At 31.0% G+C, this 23,419-nt stretch overlaps 1 protein-coding gene across 1 annotated transcript in view; it reads left to right on the top strand.

The window, feature by feature from the left end:
* The window catches only part of LOC142333370 (arylsulfatase B-like), a 43,472-nt gene extending 20,316 nt beyond the window's left edge, over positions 1-23,156 (top strand). The window contains exons 2-6 of the mRNA XM_075380390.1: positions 9,163-9,322; positions 12,103-12,170; positions 17,200-17,358; positions 19,415-19,672; positions 22,906-23,156. Coding sequence (XP_075236505.1) covers positions 9,163-9,322; positions 12,103-12,170; positions 17,200-17,358; positions 19,415-19,672; positions 22,906-22,989 — 729 coding nt within the window. The 3' untranslated portion in view covers positions 22,990-23,156. The remainder of the gene's footprint in view (positions 1-9,162; positions 9,323-12,102; positions 12,171-17,199; positions 17,359-19,414; positions 19,673-22,905) is intronic.
* The last annotated feature ends 263 nt before the right edge of the window (positions 23,157-23,419 follow it).

Genomic DNA, 23,419 nt, shown 5'->3' with positions numbered 1-23,419 from the left:
CTAAACAGGAAAAAGAAAGAAAGGTGAAAGTAATAAATAATTAGCCTTAAATACTATGTGAGGAAAGGTAAATAATTAATATTATTAATAATTTTTCACGTGTAATCAAAAGTATAAATTATTTTAAAAATTGATTCATTGAAAAACAACAAGAAAAAATGTTTTTTTTTTTATGAACACTTCATACTGTTACGCCAAGTTATTAAGTATAGAAACAATTTTTAAGTTTGATATTTATCAGATTGGGAAAGTATATATATGTATTTAAATTTATATCAGCGGTGGAAAATTTAAATGAACAGATTAATAATCAAGTAGCTGTTTTATTTTCGAATATTAATTCGCTCAGAAAGGAAGTAGGTAACTGTAAAATAAATCGACGAAGTTTAACCGATAGATAAGAAAAAACAGGGAGAAAAGTTAACCGGATAATGTATATGATTAGCGCGTGACATAAGAAACGTGACCAAACGCTATATAAAACCTTACCAAATGGAAAAAATACCAGCACAGTGAGTTTTGAAAATGGAGTATATCCGAAACGCGTCAATATGTGATTTAGTTATGACGAAGCTAATAAAGTAAATACAGTGTCATTCACGGGAACCGGATGTTTTTAAAATAACCGTGAAAAATTGAATATTTACTTTAAAAAAGTTTTATTGGTATTGAAACACTTGTTAAATCAAAGCATTTGTTACTTACTAGTGAACGAAAAATTATGTCCGGCAAGTGATATCCATTTTGGGCAATACATTGTTGTAGCCTTTCACGGTAACCGGCCTCGATTCTTTGCAGCATGTCTACATCAATCTGGGTGACGTGATGACGAATTGCGATCTTTAGGTCCTCCAATGTACGCGGTTTATCGCCGTACAGACGCGATTTCAGAAACCCCCGCAGAAAAAAAAATCACAACTACTCCAGTCGGGGGACCGAAGGGGCCAAGGAATGTCGCCGAATCTGGAAACGATCCGTCCCGGAAACAAGTTACGGAGAACAGCCATCGTTGCCCTCGCTGTGTGCGCTGTAGCTCCGTCCTGCTGGAATAACACATTTTGAAAATCGATTCACCGGTTTCGTAACTCGGGGATGAAAAACGTATTCAACATCGCGATGTAACGATCGGCTGTTACAGTTACGGCAGCGTCATTTTCTTCAAAAAAATACGGTCCGATAACACCGACCTTTCCTATCGCACACCAGACAGTCGCCTTTGGGCTATGAAGTGGTCTTTCGTGAAGCCGATGCGGGTTTTTTTCTGCCCGATACCGGCAATTCTGTTTGTTGACGAAGCCATTCAGATGAAAACGGGCTTCGTCACTCATTAACGATAACAAATTTTCATTTTATTCAAAAACGGTAAGCATTTGTCGACAAAATTGTAATCGCTTAAGCCGTCATTAAATTAAATAACAATTAAAAACTAATTTACAAAAGATAGAATAATATTAACTTCTTGCTTTTTCTGTTTAGCCTCCAAAACCACCGTTAAGTTATTACTTTAAAGGATGATATGTATGAATGTAAATAAAGCGTAGTCTTGTACGTAACTATGGTAACTAAATAACACATATTTGAAATCGAAAAAATCATAACTTATTTCTTTGTCGTGGTGGCAGAAATATAATAATGGAGTAATATCTTTCTTCTCCTTAACGAATATGTTTAATTGGAACGAAGAAATAATGAATATTTTTAATATCTTGACTTAAGATGGGCCTCGGTCTATGGCTTAAAATTTCTCCGGGATAACACGAATGTATATTGCAAATCTGAAACCAATGGGTGGGTTAGTTGGTTCTCGCGCAATGCGAGAACAAAAAAACCTACATATACGTACAGAAAATACACCTTTGAATTTTTAAAATCGTAAGATCGGTTGCGAAGATATAACAACGTTTCGGAATAGCTGTGATCTGTAGCAGCTACCAAAACAGTACCGCAGGGGTACGCCATTTGTTACTAGCTGATGATAATGATGTACATTGCCATTAGCTGGTAAAATTAAGTCAGACTGTAAATTTTAGAAAACCAAATTAAAGAGGGTTAAATTTAAATGAAATCCATATCATTTTTTAATCAATTTATTAAAGGTTTCAATTTTATGTAATCTTTTAAAAAAAGATTTACTCCGGTTATTTCATTTAAAAAATAAATAAAATGTTACACAGAGTGAGCAACATAAAACCGAACCCATAATGAAACCTCTTCCCAACATTACATATGACAGACTCTCACACAACTAGCGCGACTAGTGGATATATATGATACTACTGATTGTTGCCGTTTGTCGATGGTTACACGTTAGTGAACGTTGCAGTGCAGTATTGTGATTGGATTTTTATTTGTGTAAAATGCCTTATTCAATCCAGTGGAGGATAGTTACAGTTTTAGCCTATATTCGTTCTGGATCGTTTGAATAATCGCGTCAAGTATTCGTAGAAAAAATTCCGAATGAATGTATCCAGCGAAGAGTAGTATACACAATTTAATTAAAAAATGGCGTACAACAGGTTCGGTTTTCAAACGCAAATCGAAATAGGTAACCTTCCGTTAGGAATCCACAGGCCATTGCCGATATTGAAAGGAGAATTACTGCCGGTCCAAAAAAATCACTACGCAAGTTATCTCAACAATCTGGTAGTTAAATACACATCTTATCGTAAAATTCTTCACGAATTAAAATTGAAACCGTACCGCGTTACAACTAGAGACAGATAAACTGAAACTATTTTATTATTGTAACTGGCTTCTCGAAAACATTTTTGGTGGGTGGGCAGATATACCCGATGTCGTACTTAATGTCAAGACGAGACATAGTTTCATTTATCCGGCCATGTTAATTCGCAGAAAATGAACATTCAACCAGAAATCAACGCAATCGACTGCGTTAGACGAATCTCAATATGATAAGTCTAGCACAAAAGTGTATCGATGCCCAGGGTGGTCATTTTGAACATCTTTTGTAACAATAAGGTACATAAATGCAACATTTAAATTACATTTTATGTTTTTCTTATTTAATTATCTGTGATTCTGCAGCGGTTACGTTATGGGTTCTGTTTTATGTTGCTCACTCTGTATAATTATCCTTTTGAGAAGCAAATCGTAGTTATGTACATTCCACACGCTACCGTAATAAAACAAAAAAAAAAAAGCTGTAAACTTTACCGAGGATTTCGTCCTCGACAGCTTACTCTTTAAGAGGATCAGATAAACATTAAATTAATGAAAGTAGGCAACTAAAGAATTATGTAAAAAATTATTTTAATTTTGAGTAAAATTTTGAGGTATTGAATCCATGGTAACCGTATCTCCCAATCCACTAGAACGATTGTAATTAAAATTAAATGACATCAATGACCTACACTCAGCAATCACCGTGCAATTTTTTATAAAGATCGCCTGAATGAGTAACCAAACTGACGCGTGACAAACTAATATAATGGAATTAAAAAATAAAGTCCGGACGGACCGACAAAAAATAAAAAAAGTAATTTTTGGCTCCACCCCATTGTAACGACTTTAATAAAACCAAATACCCACGATTAGAAAATATCTGAATTACCTAAGGGATATGAAAAAATGTACCTTCTCTTCAAGTAAAATTTTACGATACGAGGTCCATACAGTTTCTATTTCCCTCTACTCTTAGCCAATAGTAACCAAAATTAAACGACGTGAATGCCCTATATAAAAATATCATTAGGTAAAATTCATTCAAATCGATACATCCGGTTGGATAATATCTAGAAAAAATCTGATGTGGGAACCACACGACTTCCTTGTACACTTATTAAATACATATACACATTTTTTAAAGCATATAAAATTTTATTTCATTAATAACTTTTCATGTTATTATTGAATTATTACTCATCGTAATTTTTTTTTACAATCAAAGGTTAATAATTATTAATAAATCGATAAATTTAAATTAAAAAAAAGGAGATGAAGTCTGATTCGAACCGATGTGCCTTCTCCCTTCTAAGATCCAAATATTTAATTTGGTTATAACTCTGGAACTAATGAAAATAAGTACCACTTATGATACATCGTTAAAAATCTCTCGATGAAGACTTATTACTGCAATTAAGAAAAAGTCAAAAATCTTTTTTGGATTTTGGACTTTTTTGCTTAAGTCAATTGCAATCAAAAAGGGAGGTGCACAACTATATGTTACAACAGTCCTAAATCCAAAATTTCAACATCCTAATCGTTTTTGAGTTATGCGAGATAATACGTACGTACAGACGTCAAGCCGAAACTAATCAAAATAAATTCAGGGATGGTCAAAATGGATAAAATCCGTTAAAATCTGAAAACCGAAATTTTTCGCAATCACAATACTTCCTTTACTTCGTATAAGGAAGTAAAAAACAATCCAATACTTCCGGAATTTTTCAAAGTTAAAATTGTATTTTAACAGCGATTAATAGATGGAAGAATCATGAAAAGTCAAATATGAAAATACTACGATACGAAAATGTTGACTTATTAATTATGACTTATAATTAACATATTTTCCCTTATACAATATATACTGGCCGATTAGGGCTCGCTTCACTCTTCCTTCTCGTCTATCCAGGACCCCCATTGTATTCATTATCCTCATTACTAGTGAGAATAATAATGATAGATAAAAATTAAATCCTGTTCAACGTATAAAACTAACAATGTATTGCGATTTCGTCAGAGCAGCAGTTTGGTCAGGACCCGAAACTCCGTAGTATGCGGGTTCCCCAATCTTAAAAATAGTAGTTGTTCTTTGTACGGGTAAAATCGTATTTTGTACGGTTCTTAGCGTTACCCGACAAACACCGCGAGGAGGTGATCGTAATTTTCTCATTTTTTATTTTTAAGTCAAATATAACCGAAGGCAGATGCAGCCAATCGGATCGCATACACAATAAAAGAGGTAGTGGCTACGTTGGTTGAATCACAGCGCCATAAACCGTCGCACCTTTAAAACTAATTTTATCAATAACAGAAATAAATACCGAAAAAGACAAAAATTCTGATTTATTCCAATACTAATTTTAGAAATAGATATATAAAGCTCCATTCTCTGGAATACCTAGAGCAACATAAAAGCCCGTACCGAACATAAATAAGTCTTAAAATACAACCTAATCTAAAGTTTGACACATCGAGTGTAGTTCATATTAATAATCATTATATAAAAGGCGGTATGCGGTTCGATATATTAAAAGTAATATAAAACCTTTATCATATTGTAAATTTTTAACAGAATTTTAATTTTATTCATTCTAATTTAGAAAACAAAACAGTAGTGTCCTGTATGCTGGTAACCCATTTCTTTACCTCTTTAATGAATATATTTTCAACAGTTATACGCTGCTTTATACTATTGTCTAAAATGTTATAAAATTTAGGTCCTAAATAGACAAATGATTTTCGAAACCGTTCTTTAAATACCGGGATTTGTGAATCATGTTGTACTGTACACATTATTTATTTTATGATCTCTACAACTATTGAAAAATACTCTTATTACTTTGTATACATTGAGATTCTTTACAGGTAAAATATTCAGTTTTTTTAAAATCTCAAGAGACAGGTTGAAACTGTTTTTGAAATCCATAATTTGTAATTATTATTTTTTGTGCTATTTCCACACTTATTAAATGAGATTTATTACCTGCTCGACATTCGATTCCGAATTCAAGTCTACATTTAATAAGCGCATTATATATACAAACCAACTACTTTTCATCCCAATAACGTCGTAACCTGTAAAATTTATATGAGTATAACAATAATTCTTTCCTTAATTTCAATATATGAGGCTTCCAACTTAATTCAGAATCTACGAGTGGTATTTCTAAATTAAAGACCGCTGGAAAATTTCTCGCCTTAAGGTTGGCAAACCTGTTTTGTTTACGGCCACTTTAGGAAGGCCGACAAAGATTAACCAATGAAAACAGACATTCACTCTGTGGTATTTGAGATTACATCAACCAATCCCCGACCTCAAAAATTACTTCAGTGAGTATCTAATCAGAATAGGAAGGCCGATGAAGATTAACCAACAACAAAAGACATTCACTCTTCTCTATCTCATATCACACCTACCATTCACCTGTGGCTGATTGGTAGGTGTAACCTACCATGCGACTACCTTCTCTGGAGCTGGTCGCATGTGCTGACTGAATTAAATTGTAAGTTTTGAGGATGGTGAGTAAGAGGATTATAGATTTTCATCTTCTTTTGTGGCTGCCCTTCGTGCTGTTTCTCTGCTTGGCTCTTCTACCGGACTCAAGTCCATGACGGTATGTCGTGTTGTGGGTCTTCTTTTTCTTTTGTTGATTTCTTCTTGGGCCCGCACTTTCCGTGAGTTGCCAGTAATCGAATTACACGTCACTAACCTTCGAAAGTTCTGTGGACCTTTAAGGCCTGAATGGGGGAAAGTGCAGTTTTCTTCGGTCTGCGGCTGGTGGCTGCTTGGTTTGTTCCCTCTTCTTCTTTCTTGAAAGGTAAAAGGAAATAAGGAGGGGTTAAATTTTGTGGTCGCGGTTTGGGATCGGCATTGCCTTGATGTTTTAAGTAGTAAGAAGTGGAGTTTTTATATAAAAATAATTAATAGATCATCCAGACACACGTGTGTCCAGGAAGTGGTTGGGGGGACCGCATGGCTGCCGTCAATTGCCTATGTTGTGTTGGCTATAGAATCTGAAACATAGAAACAGAAACACACGCTCAAAAAAAGGTTTTATTTTATTTTTATTTCATTTTATTTTGTTTTGTAGGATAGGAAGGGAGCTGAAAATCTAATAAAACAGATCTCAGAACCATACCTGTAGTAGTTTTTCAAGGAATCACGAGTGAAAACTAATAAATTGAGGTAAAAAACCTTATTTGTTTGACGTATAATAACTTTGTTAAATTGATAATAAACACATAACATTTATAAACAAAATGATGTTTTTAAATAAGTTGAATAAAACAAAGAAAAGTTAGAAAAATTCAAATTTTATTTAGAAGCAGTACATTAGACTAAAATGCATTATACATACAAGTTTATAATAATGTTCAAAAATAAGCCGGCCATTTTTAACACATTTCATAGTACGCTTCTGTACTGCCTTTGTTGCTCTTTTTAGTTTTTCAGGGCTGTCCTTATGTTGCTCAGCCGTGTCCATAATGCGGACAATTAATTCCTCACAAGAATGTCTTTTGTTTGGTATATAATATTTTTCATCCCGGGAAAAACTCATGATACATTCTGTGCATAAATTCTTTCAAAAATGTTTTAAAAATATTTAAACCGAGGGAGGTATAGAGTGAAAGAACAAAAAAACATATATTTCAATTTTAAGAGCTGGAGGTTGATTTTTTTATGTTTGTATATGCAATATAGGTAAAAAGTTCACTTTGATAAAATATTCTCTAAAATGCTTCAGAAGAAAATCGAAATCTGTTTTTTTGCGTATCCCCACCCCCTTATGAATTTTGAAAAAAAAAATTAATACGATCAATGCAAAATGGAAAGAAAAATGTAAGCCAAATTTGAAGAAAATCAGTACGTTTATCCTGAGGTTAAGGTACATACATTTGTTGTTTTGGTCTAGATGAACTAGTTGGACCCTAAAACGTAAAGATTAGAAAAAAAACCGAAACACCATTTTTGATATGGAGTCCTTCCCTTTTAATATAACTATTCTAGTTATAATCCAAAGGAAATTAAAAATCCTGACAACTAAAGAGATATTATCAAATAGAAAACATTTTACAATACCCCTACTGAAAATGAATATAATAATTTTACTTGGTAGCGTATACCTTCATTCAGATAACCTATGTAACCTATGGAAAACATCTTCCTTGACCGGAAATCGAATCCAGGACTTTATTTTCTCCCATACATTTATATTTACGAATATGCAATCTTTGCTGAAGAGAATTGTCACTTACTATTAAAAATAAAAATTCAATTAAACTATACAACAGAACGTTTTCATGAGACTCAAAAATATAATACCCCGGCTTACAAGAAAGGATCTTATTATCTATCTTACTAAACGGCATTTGTATGTGTGACTCTGTGTGCATCTCCCATAGCTCAGCACCGGAATGTACCGATTATTAACGGAAAATCCTGATTCCTTAGTATCAATTTCTAGATACTTTCTAATTTAACTTTCGTTATATCGGTTTTCATCATTCAAAAAAAAAAAAAGAATATTTTTACACAAGAGATACATCAATTTTGGACACCTAATAATCCCGTTCCAAGACGCCGTCCACCAGGGCCCGGAAGACCTTGCTGCAGAGGTGTGCAAGTAGGCATGCCTATAATTAAAATACAACTGAAACATAATTACTCTGTCCATGAATTTTTATACTCTGTCTATCAATAACAATTAAATATTTTAAAAACTTTTAAGTTCTCTGCATCTTTGTTCGAACATATACATATATATTCTGAAATAACTTTAATGTCTTCTAAATTGTGAATTATTTTACTTCTTCGTTTTAAATTTAGTATATTCACGTATTTATTCTCATTTTTTATATTTAATTTTTTACATAATTAATTTTTATTTTATAATTTATTTTGTCCGTAATTTTGTTTATCCATCTAGGCGAATGCTGGGACAAATCCTTTTTTTTTAACTGTTGTCGAGTATGATATCTACCGATTCCTATGTAATGTATTATAATGTATTGTTACGTAACGTTCAGAATAAAAGATTGATTTATATTTATAAGTTATGTAAACGTTCCGTATTCTTCCCTTTAAACAAACATCCGGTCGTTTCAAGTCGATTACGCTAACCACAAATGTTATTGTCGCTCAGAGGATTACAGTTAAACATCCGCATGTAGCAGTTCCGTACAAATCTTCAATCGGGATTCTCTAAAATGCAAAATACAAAACCCTTCTGTTCAGGAGTCGCGCCATCTTTGCAAGTGGTGCTGCCAAGCGTAAAAATAAAGAATCAATCTACAGCCATGCACGCAACTAAAACAATTTGTCTGCTCTTTGATTCTAGCCTTAAATCAACACTGCACAACTCATTCAAAAGATATTATAACAGATTAAAATCCTGATATTCTTTTTTTGTACACCAGTTGTACAATATAATTTTTTAAATTTAACTACAAAAAATTTATTTTAATAATTTCTGTCGCTAGGGTTGGATGGATGTTGGATTCCACGGAAGTGATGATGTACATACACCGAATATAGATGCATTAGCTTATCACGGTTCGAGTATACATCGCCATTATACTTTACCGACAGGCACACCTTCAAGAACAGCTCTTCTAAGTGGAAAATATCCTATACGCACAGGTTAATACAAAACAAAAATCTATTGAAATAATTATTTTTATTAAGAAACTCTTAAGATTTTTAAATGAAGAAAAAACCACCAATTTTATTGTGATGACTGCATCTTTAGCAGTACCAAAAAATTAAACAGATTTCACGGAGTCTTTCCGTAATAATAATTTCCTTACTACATCCATTGAGTCTCATGGATTATACGACCACCATTATAAATATATAAAGTATTTGCGAAACATAAAAATATTTGCAACAAGACCCTAAATAAATCTAAAAGTATAAATATAATCGAACCAAACTCAACCTATGCTTGCTAGTCAACGTTAGCGAGCAAAGCGAGTGTAGGTTAAGTTTACTTTAATTTATTATCGCAAATATTTTAAGTTTCTACTTATTATTTTTTCTTTTATCAACCTCATACATAAAATTTAGATATTTTTATATTATTTTATATATTTATGGCGGTGAGACCCCAACCATTTTTTATAATCTCCTCCTTTTTTAATGGATGAATATTCTGTTTTTATTTCCCCAGTGAATACAGCTAGAATAGCCATTTTAAAGGGAAAATTTTGATAATCATGTCAAAAATGGGGTATCAATTGTTTTGTACAAATCTTTACGTTTAAGGGTCCAGATATATGTTTTTCGTTTCGGATATATGTTTTTCGATATAACGGATAGAAAAATAAACATTTTGTAATGTGCGAGACTATTTAAGTCCTGATTTTTTGCTAATTTTATTACCAAGACGCTTACTAAATAAATATTAATGTGATTCATCTACGTGAACTTGAGATATAAATTTTTATATAATAATAACAAAATGGCGGACAGGGGGAGAACGAAGGAGAAATTATCAATTTTCCTAAGAATATTCTTTGTTTAGTTTTACAAGTAGAATCCGAAAAGGTATAACCAGTTCACGATTTTAGAAACATCTAAACATGTTTGTTTTCTCTTTTAATTTTTATTATTAAGAAAAAAATGATGAATTTTTCTTTATCATTTAAACGGCTATTAAAGTATCTTTAGCACTTATATTATACTGCTTACCTGAAATGAGAAGCAACTTTTCATTACTTTCATAAAGTTATTATTTATTTACAGACTTTAATAAAGGAGGTTATGTATTTGACGCGTATATTTTTTTTCTATTTGTTCGCACATAAACTTTTGCCTATTAATCCGATAGAAATAAATCTTGTTGCAATCGACGCAGCTGCTTTTTGTGGTGGTACCATGATGTTGAAAAAATGTTTTAAACACAAAAATCAGTCTCAAAATTGACAAAAAATAATTCTTTGCCGTCCAGCGGGTAGGTAGAGCAATAGTAACCCAGCGGTTTGGTTTAGTGGTTAAACTTGTCATCGCAAATCAGTTGATTTTGAAGTAGAGAGTTCTAAGGTTCAAATCTTGGTAAAGGCAATTATTTTTATACGGATTTGAATACTAGATCGTGAATACCAGTGTTCTTTGGTGGTTGGGTTTCAATTAATCACACGTCTCAGGAACGGTCGACCTGAGACTGTACAAGATTATACTTCATTTACATTCGTACATATCAACCTCTGAAATAATACCTTACCGTGGTTCCGGAGGCTAAACAGAAAAAGAGAGAGAGGTAGATACAATGGGAATCCTGATATTCTATATGTATGTCATGTTAGATGTTATATGATCTTCTGTTTGGGCAGTTAATGTGTATTTATGCACAAGACAAGTAGCACAAACAATAAAATAACTAAAATACGGGTAAGTATACTAAATGCACTGCTTAAATGAAACAACAATGTTTACAGGAATGACACCTTAGCCAAGAAAGGAATGATACTTTAAGGAAAAATAGTCAAAGAAATGCCATGAATATTTCCGCAGAAACTTCTCAACAACAAAGAATGTAGACTCGTCAACGTACAACAGTTGATTCTTACAGAATGAAAGTCATGTTCATTATGTCAGTTTAATACACAAACGTTTATCTAAACACAAGAGCAACATTCTCACCGCCTTGGCTTGATATAAAGGAAGAAGAGTTAGCGGAAGCTGTACTCATAAAGTTCGATGACAAGACTATCGGTCTTAGAATGAAAGATGTTGATGGTTGCATAGTCATTTCACCAGATAAAATTTACACGGGACTGTTTTGAAAGTACACTCTTTCAATTAAAAAAAAAATTATCAAAATCGGTTTACTAACATGAGAGATATTGTATAACATCATATAACGACAGTCACGAATTGATAACCTCCTTCTTTTTTAAGTCAGTTAAAAAAAAAATTGCCAGAAAAATTTTTGAATATGTTCTGGTACACAATTTTTTCATGATTACCTGCAACTTACTTCATTTTTATTAAATGTACATAGATTATACCTAAGTTACACAAATGTGTAGAGAGTTCCAGCATTCAAGTCCTTGTAAAGGCAGTTACTTTTATGCGGATTTGAATACTAAATCGTGGATACTGGTGTTCTCTGGTGGTTAGGTTTCAAATAACCACACATCTCAGGAATAGTCGGGCTGAGACTGTACAAGACTACACTTTTACACTCATACATATCATCCTCTTTCATCCTCTGAAGTAATATCTGAGCGGTAATTCCCAGAGGCTAAACAGAAAAAGAAAAAAAGTTACACAAATGTAAACACAAATCAAATTTTTAGGTTATAATGGACATAGAATCTAAATAAAATATAACTTTGTTATATATATTTTATTTCATATAGTCTTTTACAAGGATTTCTAATTTACAATTTCTAATAATTACAATTTTTTTTTTTTAGGTATACAATACCCTCTTTCAGCTGGTACAGTTGAAGGGATTCCTTTAAATGAAATTTTACTACCGCAGGTAAAGTAAATAATTAAAATTCATTTATCTTTATATCAGGTTTTTTGTAAAACTCTCAGCCTGACACAGAAATAGCACAACTATGACCAAATGACTATCAATTTGTCAAGTATGATCCTTTAGATGGCATAATGTGAAGTTATATAGGTGTGTAATTAGTTACTTGTTTATGGCGATTGAATAAAACAATCAAGTTTTGATATTTAAAAAAAAATAGATAAAATTGAAGTACAAACTATTATAATATACTTTCTTTTAAAAGGTTTAACTTCAACAGACATACAAACAATTAAGATTTTTCTTTTGTTTTCGGTGGTAAAAAGGTGGACTGCTGAATTTAAATGTGGTTGTATAACCATTCAAAATAATGAATGCTTGAGCCGTGTAAAAACTGTTACAACTGACAAAATCATCACAAAAATGTACAAAGTCCTATTAAATGATCACCACTGAAAATACATGAGCTTATTGATGTCGCACACTTCTTGACTGATTTTGTCTACTACATTTTATATGTTTTGAAAAATTTTTCAGCTCAATCGGTGTCATGTTTGTTAATAGTTGGCCAAATACAGATTTGACTGAACATTTCTCAAGAGTGTTTACAGTTATTTAAATATGATTTCGCTGACTTTCATCAAGATTTGATAACGGTAGATGAAACACGGATTCACCATTACACGCCAGAGACTAAACTGCATTCCAAACAGTGGGTGGGAGCAGATGAAAATATGCCAAAGAAAGTGTAAACTGTTCCATCTGCAGGAAAAGTCATGGCTATGGTTTTTCTAGGATTCTTATGATCTGATGCTTACAGACTACTTGGAAAAAGGGAGGATCATAACTGGAAAGTATTAAGTTTCACTTCTTGGCTGATTAAAGAGTACTATTATGGCTTAACTTCCAATCTGGCCGATAAGAAAATTCTCTTTCACTACAATAATGCATCTGTACACATGTCTTGAGTTTTTACTGTATAATTCAATGACCTGCACTTTTAAATACTTCCACGGCTGCCATATTTAGTTCGCAACAATTACTTCCTCTTTCAAAAACTGAAGAAATGAGGTCTCCCAAAGCTGAGACAACCGCCTATTTAACAGAATTGGGCAAATCATATTATACTCAAGCTAATATAAAGTTGAAATGTCAATTGTCTAAATTAATCAAATTGCGGAGTAACTTTGTTAAAAAATTTTTCATTATAAAAGTTGACTGAATGAATGGTACTACTATTCTTTCTAAACATCCACATCCTGGCAAAAAAAAAAAACATGGTAAAAGAGAACTTTTGCCATGACAATGCGCCTGCACACACCTCAGAGTGTTACTGCAGAAATTTATGACTAATACTTCAAAATGCTTCCACACGCATTGAATTCACCGGATTTAAATATCAGCGATTACTTCCTCTACACCAACCTGAAGAAATGGTTCGGTGACAGATTCATTTCAAAAGATGAGGTCAAAGCTGAGAAACACTTATTTTGGAGATTAGACACATCGAATTATACTGAAGGTATTGAACAGTTAGAAATTTATCGAGCTAAATGTATTGAATTGCAGGGTGACTATGTGAAAAAATAAAAAAAATATTTCTAAAAAATTTTGTATCTTTTTTATTAGCCTGAAAACTTACTGAGTGTCCCTCTTACATAAAAATATAAATGCAAATTAACAGATTCACCTGTAATAAAATTTAAGTAAAATATTCTTAAATTAATTCTGTATATATTACATTGATGAACATATTTTTGGAGATATCCATCACTCACCTGTCCTTTAATAAAAAAGGACAACATTTTAAATTATTTGAGTCAGTATAATAAAGTAGATCTTTAAAAATTAAAATAGCTGTTTTAAATCATTTAATTTTTTCTTCATTCGATTTAATTACTCATGTGAGGTACGGCTATTAAATAACAAGCCTAATGCTGCTACAGAATTGTGTATGTGCCAAATGAAGCTCCTCTTTCGATTGCTGCCATTCCAGTTTCTATAGACATATTAGTCTGACTGGCCTTCGTTTGGTTAACATAGTGTTTTATTAGAGCAAAGAATTGTCGTGAACTTTCATATGAAACTTGGAAAAACCACTATTGAAAGTTATCTTTTATAAAAAAAAAGTATATGGCAATGAATGTTTATCATGTGCATAGGTTTTTGAGTGGTTTAGGCGTTTCCAAGATGGCTGAGAAGACGTTGAAGATGTTCAAAATTCAAAGCGATAATGATTGTTTTTTTTTTTATATATGGGATTGTGTACCTTCACTAGGTTCCTGAAGGTCAAACTATTAATTAACATTACAAAGACCTTCAGGTCCTTGCTAAACTCCGTGAAAAAATAAGAAAAAACGACCTGAATTGTGAAGAACAAGTCATGGGTTCTTCATCAGGACAACGCACCGGCTCGCACTGCTTCGTCACTCAAGATGTTTCTAGCCAAGTACCTGGTACCATGTGACTTTTATCTGTTCCCCAAGGTCAAATCTGTATTAAAAGGAACAATATTTCAGATCGTTGAAGCCATTAAAAAAAAAAAGCGGCACACGTCATGAAAGAGCTCACAGAAGAAGACTTACAGCACCGTTTTGAACAATGGAAAATTCCCATGCAGCATTGTAGGGATAGAGGAGGGGTATATATTGAAAGGGATAATAACTAAATATGTATAAATTCAAAATAAAATATTTTACAGCATTAGTCTAGTTATTTAATAGCCACACATCATATATTATTACCAATATTTATTATAAATAACTTAACTACAACATTTCCTCATTTCCGCTCATTTAAATAAAATATTTCCTCTGTAGTCTGCTGTGAATTAATTAAATTATATATTTCTTAATCTGTAAATGAAATATTTTTAAAATCATTTTAATTCTACTTACTATTATTAATTATTCTTAATTACTTACTGCCACACTATGTCAGAATAAGTTATCAAGTTGCAAAAATGGGCAGCCAGGTTATTATTGTTTAGTACTCATAAGTATGTATGTAAAAAAATTAAAATGTTACCTTATCCTGATATTTATGAACGTTAAATCTTTGATAAAAAGAATATTTCTTTATTTTTAAAAAATAGAACCGCAAAACTCAAACCACAAACAATAGAACTGTTATCATTTTAACTCTATACAAAACTTTGAGAAAAGCCTTATAATGATAATTTTTTTGATAATTTTTCAAAATAATTTCCATCACACATTACAAACTTTTCCTTCTTCAAAAACCAGTCTTCAAAGAAACCCTGCCATGTTTCATCATAGATCTCACGCCCATCATCCCAACCCTCAGGAGGTCATCAATGCTAATAAAATGCTGCCCTTTCTCAGTCTGTTCTTCACCTGAAAGAACACCTGATGTCATATGAAGCAAGGTTCTTTAGAGATGCTCTAACAATTTTATTCCAGTGCTGACCAAATACTCAGAGCAAACTTTGCAGTGTTATCATGAGTCCATGAGTCTGGGCGCAAATTCTTGAGTCTCAACAACTTTAGACAGGTATTCCTCAGTATACCATTTTCTAGTAACTGTCTTCTGAGTTTCTTACAACTCACTCTAAAACCTGTCACAGCCTAAAGAATAAGGTCACCGTTGCTCTTTAATATCCTCACCACATGCTCTTCTTCTCCGATCTGGATTTTTGTATAACCACAGGGGGACTCCTCATCTTTGAACACCCACACTTTGTTCTCAGCCTCAGTAAGGATTTCAGAATAGTACAACCACATTTCATCACCTGTCACAATACTGTTCACATAGGGAGACTTCTCATTTTCAAACTTTGAAAATGTTTTTCGTTTGTTTGCATTTCACAGCTTCATGAAACACAATGCGCCATCTGATTGTCAGTCAAGATATGCAGTACCCAAAGGGTACAACAAAGCTTACTAACTTGATGGTGATCTCATTTTGCATTAAAGCAAAAGGATGATGGACATCTGTCTCAAACATTTTTTGTACAGCAGCAATGTTTCCCTCAGTCATAGACAAAAAAGATCAACCTGAACTTGGAACTTCCTCAAGACCAAAATTTTCTCTTTCAAATTCTCTATACAACCTAAATATTGTTGTACGATGAGGACAATCCTTTTGAAACACTGGATTAATTTCCTCTAAACACTGAATAACACTTAAACCATGATTACACAGAAACTGGTCGAAAACTGATATTTAGACAGGTTGGGATCTTTAGACAGATCCCAACCTGTCTAAATACGCACTAACTTGTAAGCCTGTGATGATCCGTTCCATTGTACTGCAAAACTTTCCCAGCGCCCTTTGCATTTTGTAATCTAATTTTATGTAATTTCTGCATTTATTTTTTTTAATCTTATAATTAACTGTGAATTCTCTGAAGCTACTCTGACCTAGGTTTTATTAGTTTCCTTTGATCAATTCATGCAAATGCTGAGGCAATTCCCTTTTTATCCATGCAGAAGCAAATCTACCCATTACTGATGTTATTTACATCATGTATTATTATACTATGATCAAATTAAGAAAATGTTATTTAATTTAAAACTTTTTGTATTCTTTTCTACATATTAAATTTCATAAATATTCATATTAAATGGACCAATTTGGTTAGGAGGGCCATAATTGATATTTTTTCTTTTATTTTTTATCTTTTAAACTGATGTATTACATCACTACCTCTTCCATTAATTAATTTTTGGGTTACCCCCCTCAGGGGACAGCTTGAGATCTCATTTCATTTTTCTACATTTAATTGTCGAAAAGTTATTAAAGGATTGGTACCCTTTATCAACATTCTACATATATATATATATATATATATAAAAAACACACCACACAATAAAGATAAATTTTTAAAAAGTGATAATTTCACGTGAACAGCAATTTGTATGAAAATTATAAATTTGTTTTAAAGATTGATAATTTTTATTCATTGATTTTTATTGGTTATTAATTAAATATATTATTAATCATTAATATGTTTAAATGATGTATTTTATTTTTTTTTTTTATATCAATTAATTTGTCTTTTTTTTTAAAGTACTTAAAACGTCTCGGTTATAAAACGCATCTTGTTGGTAAATGGCACATCGGTTACTATTCTAATGAGCATTTACCAACAAATCGAGGATTTGATTCACATTTTGGTTACTATAACAGTTACATAGGTTATTTTGATGGTTTACATATATCTACGATGGTAAAGTTAACATTTATTTATTCAAACATTTAAAAAAAAAATTATCAAAAGATTTACAAGAAAATCATAAAAAGAAATTAACTGACTTTTAAGTGTAATTTATTTATTAAATAGGCTTTATTAAATTAGTCTATTTTTTTCAGTTAAAAAAAGTTAGCAACAGTGAATTTTCTGAACGTCAAATACATTTTATTTTAATTATGGTATGGTGATTATATTTTTTCACAAAGAAAAATTATGTTGAAAAATGTCTGTTCAATACTTATTTTCCAAAGTATGTGATGTTTGTTACTTTGTGCAAGGCTACATTATTTTTGTCAAAATATTATACTTCATTTCAAATGATGTAAAACTATTGTGGTTATGTTATTAATTACACATAAAAACAGTGGTTTTCAATTTTTTTACGTTTCACATATATTCCGGAAGCATGTATAAGAATAATACACACTTCTTGTGTAAAAGAAAAATAGTTATTATTATAAACAAACATCACTTATGAAGACACACTAAAGTAGAAAGATTAATATAGATTTATATAATAAGTTATCTAATCCATAAATTCATTATCAATTATTAAAATGCTGTTGAACATAATGCATAAGTTGTAAAAGTTGAACTACAGTTACAGTATATAGTAATGGTAGTAAAATGATACTTACTTTTTTTTTAGTTGACTCTACAACTGAAACTTGGCCTCCACTAAAATTCAAAATCTCATCTGTCGCCTACCTCATCTTTTCTGGCTCAACATCATCCTCACATTCCATTTAGCCAAAACCACAAACAATTCCATCATTCTTCGCTTTAAATTTTTCCATTTATTTAATTAGACTAACTGTCTAATACGACCAATTAACACATCTGACAGAAACAGAAGGCATTAATCACTAATGGTTGAATTTATCCAACATCTTTTCTCTGCCACTGCTTTTTACTAGCCTTTGACCCGAGCCAAAGTCCTCCCCAAATATAATTCCCAAGTCCTGTAATAAAATAAAACGAACTTATAAACATTAAGTTTTACATATCTAAATAACATATATCGATAAATAAATAAAAAAGGACTAAAAAAATCTTATGAAATCATAAATATTTTAGTCTGTTCTCATAAAATCAGCTTTGGATTTAGGGAGGGGTAGTGGGAACTGATAAATGAGTTTAAGCATAGGCTGTATTATCACATTTTTCCAAAAATCGGTGATAATATTAGTTTTTAATAACTTAACATTCCACGATATATCCAAAATGTTTTTCCAAATATGTGTATTTCAATTAGTATTCGAATCTAATTTTGATGTAAAGGATATATGCAATATATTTTACTTTAACTTTTGAACCAGGAATTATATTTTTTCAAACTGGTAATTATATTTTGTAAACCAACAATAAAAAAGTTATAAAAAATTAAATTGAATCATAAAGGGTTTGGGAAAACATTTCTTTGCATTTTAATACAAAAGTAAAACAACAATATTTTATATCTCAAATAAAGTGTGTAAAGTATGTGCCATTTTGATTGACCACCTTCTATTATTTTTGGGAAAAACATAATCTTATTTCTGTAGAACTTCTATGTTTTCTAGACAAAACATACACGATAAGGTTGTTTTCATGATATTTTTTTGAAGCCTACTTCATACTATTAAGAGAGATATGTAAAGACCAAAAAAAGATGATCAAATGGTGAATGCAGCAAACCTCCCAGTTAAGAAGATTCAATACCAATTTTCAACGGGTGAGCATATAAAAAAAATTTTGGACAATTTAGTATCCTGATAAAAAGGTTTCACTTATAAAATCTACTGATTTGGACTTAGGGATAACGTTTAAAATAAAGTTATTCACGATTAAAACATAAAGAGATAGTTTCTCTTTTTGATGAAAATGTATTTTTCTAAAATGCCCTTTAAGACACTATTTTAAAAAAGAGTGAATTTTGATAATTTTTTGAAATACTATATTTTCAATTTAGTATAACTATACCAGCTATATTAGGTGGAAAAGTAAAAAAAAAAAATGATATGTACGTAATATATTTAAAATTTTATTTCAGAATGTGGCTGGATTAGATGTAAGAAGAAATGAAAAACCAGCATGGGAAGAATTAGCTGGAAAATATGCAACAAACATATTTACAGATGAAGCGATAAATATAATAAATAATCATAATAAAAATCATCCACTATTTTTGGAATTAGCTCATCTAGCACCACATTCTGGTAATAAAGGTGGTACATTACAAATAAATGATGTCAAAATAAATAATGAAGAGTTTGGATACATAAAAGATGAGAATCGTAAATTTTTGCAGGTAAAAAATTTATTGTAAGGTAAGAGTAATTTACTCCGATTGTTATTTTTATTTTGTTTGTTTTTTTTACTGATGAATTAACTCATTAACTTGCACAAGAGAATAAAAATATGGAAATTTGTAGCGAATGATAATTGCCGTGTCTGATTCAAACCCAGGACCCCTGAAAGGCTAATTATAATGGCATATTTTATTATTATTCTCTCTTCAATAAAAATAGACTAAGTAAACCCAATTACAGTTAACTTACTGCTTTTTTTTTATAAAAACTAAAGTTTGTACTCTGTAAAATATATCAAACTTTATTGATATTCAAATGAGAGCCTTACAGATTAAAGGAAAAGATGTTATCACTCTGCTCCCTTTTACTGTTTAGCCTTCAGAACCACCATAAGGTATTACTTCAGAAGATGATGTGTATGAAATGTAAATGAATTGTAATCTTGTACAGTCTCAGGTCATCCATTCCTGAGATGTGTGGTTAATTGAAACCCAACCACCAATGAACAACGGTATCTAAGACCAGTATTCAAATCCATATAAAAGTAATTGCCTTTACTAGTATTTGAACCTTAGACCTCTCAACTTAGAAATCAGCTGATTTGCGATGACATATTGACCACTAAGTGGGTTCAACTATCACTCTACAATGAAAATTGGTGGATTTATATATTTTTTTTTTTTTGTCTTCAGTCGTTTGACTGGTTTGATGCAGCTCTCCAAGATTCCCTATCTAGTGCTAGTCGTTTCATTTCAGTATACCCTCTACATCCTACATCCCTAACTATTTGTTTTACATATTCCAAACGTGGCCTGCCTACACAATTTTTCCCTTCTACCTGTCCTTCCAATATTAAAGCGACTATTCCACGATGCCTTAGTATGTGGCCTATAAGTCTGTCTCTTCTTTTAACTATATTTTTCCAAATGCTTCTTTCTTCATCTATTTGCCGCAATACCTCTTCGTTTGTCACTTTATCCACCCGTCTGATTTTTAACATTCTCCTATAGCACCGCATTTCAAAAGCTTCTAATCTTTTCTTCTCAGATACTCCGATCGTCCAAGTTTCACTTCCATATAAAGCGACACTCCAAACATATACTTTCAAAAATCTTTTCCTGACATTTAAATTAATTTTTGATGTAAACAAATTATATTTCTTACTGAAGGCTCGTTTAGCTTGTGCTCTTCAGCATTTTATATCGCTCCTGCTTCGTCCATCTTTAGTAATTCTACTTGCCAAATAACAAAATTCTTCTATCTCCATAATCTTTTCTCCTCCTATTTTCACATTCAGCGGTCCATCTTTGTTATTTCTACTACATTTCATTACTTTTGTTTTCAGTTTTGTTTGTTTATGTTTATGAACGTATAATTTTTGCTGAAAAGAATAGTCATTCACTCTTTGCGAATAGGGCACACTAGGCTCATGCATGAATATCTGATGACTCAAACAGATGCACCAGCAGTTTGTGCTTACTGCGACCGCTGACTGGCAGTGCAACACATCCTTACGGACTGTATCTGTTATGCAGCTTTATGTCGCAAGTTTAAGCTGGGGATTAACATTCAAACTATTCTAGGGGATGATGAAACAGTTACTTAATTTTTAGATTCCTTAAGGCCGTCTGTTTATTTTCAAATATTTAAATTAGGGTGAATTAAATAAATTAGATATATAGGATGATATATCTTTGCATTTTTATTTTTATCTGAGCATACGCTACAGGTTTTTTTTTTTTCATTTTAATATGTATTTTAATTGTTTTTAAAGATGTTTTTATTTTTAATTAATTTTTAATTCTGAATTTTTAACATTTAGTTATTTTTTTTAAACACATAATCATGTTTTGGCAATGATAACGTCTAAGGGTTTTTGGCCCAGGAAAAACAAAAAAAAAAAAAAATACTTAAAAAAAAATACAATATCCAGCACCTCTATATTAAAACAACTGACAACTAAACTGCTTTCGTGCAACTCAATAAAAATACTTTAATGTAAAAGAAAGTCCTTATTATGTACTTAAGCAAATTAACAAATATTTTTTTAAATCTTTATACAATTTATTTAAAATTCAACTAAAAGATTTTCTTTTTTGAAACAATATTAATCTGACAATGAATTTTGTAATTTAAAAAAAAACCTAATTTATCTGCTCCCATTCAATTGTTCATAAAAATAATTTTCAATAGCAGTTTCTGAACTGTGAATAATTCGTAGTATTTTTTAAAAACTTAATATTATTTACCTTAACATTATTTCATACACAGAATGATATACCAAGTTATATAGATACAACGGCAGCTCATTCTACATGTAAAAATAAAAAAAAAAGTGTATATATATAAACATATGTCCGGAAACGCTTCGTTAACCAATTAGGACTGGCGAAAAATTCGCCCAGATTTCATCTCCTCCATTTAAATGAAGCCATACAGTAATTCTTGCGACGCAAAGATTGTAAGCTAATTTGATGGTTTCATATAAAATAATTTGTGAAAAATTTCCTTTTTCTTTAGCCTTTAATGAAGGGAGTGTTAGATTTACAGAAAACTATTTAAGCAAATGTGTTAAGCTTAACCTATATATGAATATTTTTAGAAAAATGTTTTTTTTTAAATTTATTCCCCACTTCTAAAATATACAATATTTTGTATTTTATTTTTGGTTTTTCTTTACTTACTTTTTACTGTTAAACAACTGTTTTTGTCTTAGTCACTTTAAGTACAATTAAAATTTAAGTAGTTTTGGCATCTATGATATATCCTGAACCCAAAATAAGAAGCAATCTTGTTCATTACTTTCATAAAAGTTATACTTTTCAATATTTTTAAATAATTTTTTATTTATTTATTTTTTTGTTAAGGATCACTTCTTTAAAAAAAAAAATTGATAAATTTTCCCAAATGAGTAAGGAAGCTCACATAATCTAAACTTTTATTTGGAATTTAAAAATTTTGATGCTTAAATCTTAAATTGGTAGTCATAATAATCAATAAAAGCCCCAAAAATTGATATAGGGGTCCCCAAAATTTTTAAAAAATTCAGAAAGTTTTTTTTATTAAATGTTTATTATGAAAATAAAATTAAGACTGTTAATGATTGAATTGCAAAGATCCTCCGGTAAAACTGGAGAGGTTTTGAAATGAAAAGGCCGTGTAAGGTACTGTAGACTAGAATTTTATTTTTATTACTTTTTTAATTTAATTTTTTTTTGTGTTTCTGTTTTAGATAACCATACTAGTATACTATCATTTGCAAATAATTTTTATGGAACAAGTGGTACGGGAGAAGGTATACCGGAATATAATATAACAAATGTTATGTTAAGTCCAACAATGAAATCATTAGATTCTTTAATGACAGTTAATGAACAAAATAATTTTAGAAACTATATTAATTACGATAAAGAAAGTAGATTTTTAGAATTACAAAATGAAAATGTAATTGATTGTATAAACACCTCACCACATCCTGATGACTGTTCCACCACATGTTTATTTGATTTAGAAAGTAATCCATGTGAAACGTTCAATATGATAACTATTGAGAAAAATAAATTCTTCTACGAATTAAGAGATTTATTAAATAACTATCGCAAAGATATAATTAAATTTGACAAGAAAAAATATGATGAATGATGAACATGCACATCCGAAATACTGAAATAATTATTGGAATCCATGGATAAATGACACGACTGAAAATATTCAGGAAGTAAAAATTGTAATTAAAATTTTTTAAT

This window comes from Lycorma delicatula, chromosome 12 (assembly GCF_047948215.1).
Source record: "Lycorma delicatula isolate Av1 chromosome 12, ASM4794821v1, whole genome shotgun sequence".
NCBI lineage: Eukaryota > Metazoa > Arthropoda > Insecta > Hemiptera > Fulgoridae > Lycorma > Lycorma delicatula.
Note: the sequence above shows the minus strand (reverse complement) of the source record. Positions and strands in the feature narration are given on the sequence as shown.